This window comes from Stegastes partitus, unplaced genomic scaffold (genome assembly GCF_000690725.1).
Source record: "Stegastes partitus isolate 25-593 unplaced genomic scaffold, Stegastes_partitus-1.0.2 Scaffold618, whole genome shotgun sequence".
Classification (NCBI taxonomy): domain Eukaryota; kingdom Metazoa; phylum Chordata; class Actinopteri; family Pomacentridae; genus Stegastes; species Stegastes partitus.
Genome location: NW_007578349.1, coordinates 142,651 through 145,688, shown reverse-complemented (window position 1 = coordinate 145,688; position 3,038 = coordinate 142,651). Strand labels below are relative to the sequence as shown.

Here is a 3,038-nt window from a genome sequence, read left to right as displayed (position 1 = left end):
TTCCAGCACTTGCACCTGTAGCCAGACCGAGACCAGCTGGTTTCCCTGAGAAGCAGAAGATAAGGACGAGTCATCACCAACATTTGTCTCTTTACATTTGTTTTGACTTGTCACCCTGCTGAGCCTACCTCTGCTCAGAGTGCTGGACCTCACATTAACCCAGAAGACGGCGCGCTGCTGAGCTACTGTGGCCCTGAAAAACCACAGAGTTATACTGAAGATGCTTGGAAAGTTTCTTCTTTCAAACAGTTTTTATGTATAGGAAAATTTACAGTACATGTGTAGGAAAAAGGTTTGTTCCTTACATGAAGTGGACAGGGCTCGTAGAGTTGGGCGGCATCCAGCTGTACACAGTGTTGCTGCTCTTCACGTTGGTGTTGGAATGAGTCACTGCACCTTGTGGATTTCCTGAACACTGAATATAAATTATTTACACTCATCAGCAAATGTATTTTATTATCATTGTTAATGATTCATCCTGCCGGCAACATCAGATGAAAAAGTCATGATGTCCTACGAAGAGTTTTCTGAGTTCACTGACAAACAAAGTATTTGCTGAGATTTCTACACTGAACTCTTATTTTTGGAAGGAACAGTAATATTAGCAGTAGTTTAATTTCCCAGCATGCACATCACATCCCATCAAAGCACTTCAGCAGGTACAAAAATGACAGTCGCACAAGTGGAAAAACTCACCTCGAGGAACTTAGTGTCTGGAGGAGGACTCAGCCAGCTGCCCAGAGCGTTGGTGCTGCCGTCTGTCCGAGCCTCCAGAAGAACACCTCTGTACTCTGGTCCGCTGATCGTCACTGCAGCAGGAAAACACGAGAAGTTATTCTATACTCATGTTGTGCTTTTCACTTTACAAAAATAAGCCATTTAAAGTAAAACACAGATGAATACAAAGAATATTGCTATTAATGCGAAATAAAGACCATCTGAATACCAATAATTGTTTAAAAGTCAGCACTTTACAAGCAGAAGCACAGATAAGGTCCAGATAAGGTGTGCAAATTTTTCATATGAACATAATGTCATAAATGTTAACATATTTTAATAATATATTGGCAGAGCAAAACATTATTTTTTTTTTAATATTTAGAATTTTGACAGTCACATTGTTGTTCTGTGACATCTGTAGATTGCAGTGAAAAATGAAGTTTATAATGGGATGTCAGATCTAGCAATGCCATTATCCATCATCTATACACCGCTTAATCCTCACTAGGGTCGTGGGGGGCTGGAGTCTATCCCAGCTGACTCAGGGTGAGGGCAGGGGACACCCTGGACAGGTCACCAGTCTATCACAGGGCTACACTTAGAGACAGACAACCAAGCACACTCACATTCACACCTACAGACAATTTAGAATCACCAATTAACCTCAACATGATTTTGGACTGTGTGGGAGGAAGCCGGAGAACCCAGAGAGAACCCACGCTGCATGGGGAGAACATGCAAACTCCACACAGAAAGATCCCAGGTGTCCTCACCGGGACGCGAACTGGTGACCCTTTAGCTGCGAGGCAACAATGCTAACCACTGAGCCACCTTGCAGCCCCAGATCTAGCAATGTTCATCTCTAAATGTAACGTAATGCGTCCTACCTGTGATGGGTTTACCCGGCTCAAACGTCTTGGTGTTGGTGAGAAGCGTGTAGGGTGCTGGAGAAGGTTGAGGTAAAATCCCAGTGTGGCGAGGTATCATATCCTCGCAGGCACCGGTGGGAGCACCGGATGGATAGCCAGAGACAAAACAGAGCACTTGAAGCAGGAACAAACCAGACAACAGCAGCTCCATTAGGCTGAATAAGGAGTTTTTTTCACTGCAAGCACAACAATGAAAAAAGTAGCATCTAGTTAAACACAACAACTGAGAAATGATCTTATACTGCTGCTGAGTCATGCAACCGAAACATTAAAATTATCTCTAGCTGACACTTCTTGAACCATAAAATATCCGTTTCAAATGAACGGCCTTGTGATTTCTTTACATGATGTTTGTGCGTTTCATTACAAAGTTAAGGCGACTGTCCCTTCTGGCATGAATGAGACGAAAGATCGGCCATCACATCAGTCAAACCTGGAAATAATCTGAAAAATGGAGGGAATATTTAAAAACACAAGATGCTGCATGAAGAACAAATATTTAAGATTTTGCACTAAGGTCACAATCACGTTCAAGCAAATTTGTGGTAAAGACGATGCTGAGGTGGGTTTATTCTTATTATCAGAGAGTCGATACATCAAGCTTGGTTCACATTATAACTCGATCACAGATTCTGACTCCAGTTAGGAAAACTACTGTTGAAAGAAAACAGGTTCGTGGAAATAGTGGCCCATACAACAGTTCCCAAAAGGGAAACAACTCATGGGTGGGCCAAAACATTACAGCACTTCCCAACATTGTTTTAAAAAAGTTGTATTTACTGATTATTTAACGTCTGAGATTTATGACAGTAACAACAGAGTTTATTTAAGGCGACTAACAGAAGAGAGTTCATTCTGTGCTATTTTAAACCCACATGATGGTGGGAATATTCAAGTCTATGTGTGTTGTGTTACTCTAGATTTAGACTGAAAACAGCTTTTTTTCCAACTGCTGTCAGAGCCATAAACGCCTCTGTGTCGCAAAAAGCGCAGTATATTGTAAATATACAACTGCACTAGCTCTGTCCAATATCCACTCTGTGCAGTATACACTGTGTTCATGCTTATGATTTAATTTCAGCTTTTTATAGAGCATTTTTAAAAATATATATTTCTGTTATATTGTATATAATTTTCTACAAAGTTTTTACAAAGTTTTGATAGTTTGTTTTTGCACTTAAAGGCCTGCACCTTACTTTTTGTTGTACTTGTTGCAATGACAATAAAACGGCTCTGAATCTGAATCTGATTTGGACACCTGCACTAAATCGACTCCACCCTGATCAAGGAGAAGAAACAGTTATCAGAGACATGCTGCACTCTCTACACCTTGCATCTTTGAGGAGAATAATTCAGACTGCTGCAGGATAACAAACTTAAACACACCTC

At 41.0% G+C, this 3,038-nt stretch overlaps 1 protein-coding gene across 1 annotated transcript in view; it reads right to left on the bottom strand.

The window, feature by feature from the left end:
- LOC103362948 (putative defense protein Hdd11) overlaps positions 1-1,800 on the bottom strand; it is a 4,825-nt gene extending 3,025 nt beyond the window's left edge. Inside the window, exons 1-5 of the mRNA XM_008289491.1 lie at positions 1,608-1,800; positions 697-809; positions 306-415; positions 129-193; positions 1-45 (exon numbers count right to left, since the gene is read on the bottom strand). Coding sequence (XP_008287713.1) covers positions 1-45; positions 129-193; positions 306-415; positions 697-809; positions 1,608-1,800 — 526 coding nt within the window. The remainder of the gene's footprint in view (positions 46-128; positions 194-305; positions 416-696; positions 810-1,607) is intronic.
- Between the last annotated feature and the right edge of the window lie 1,238 nt (positions 1,801-3,038).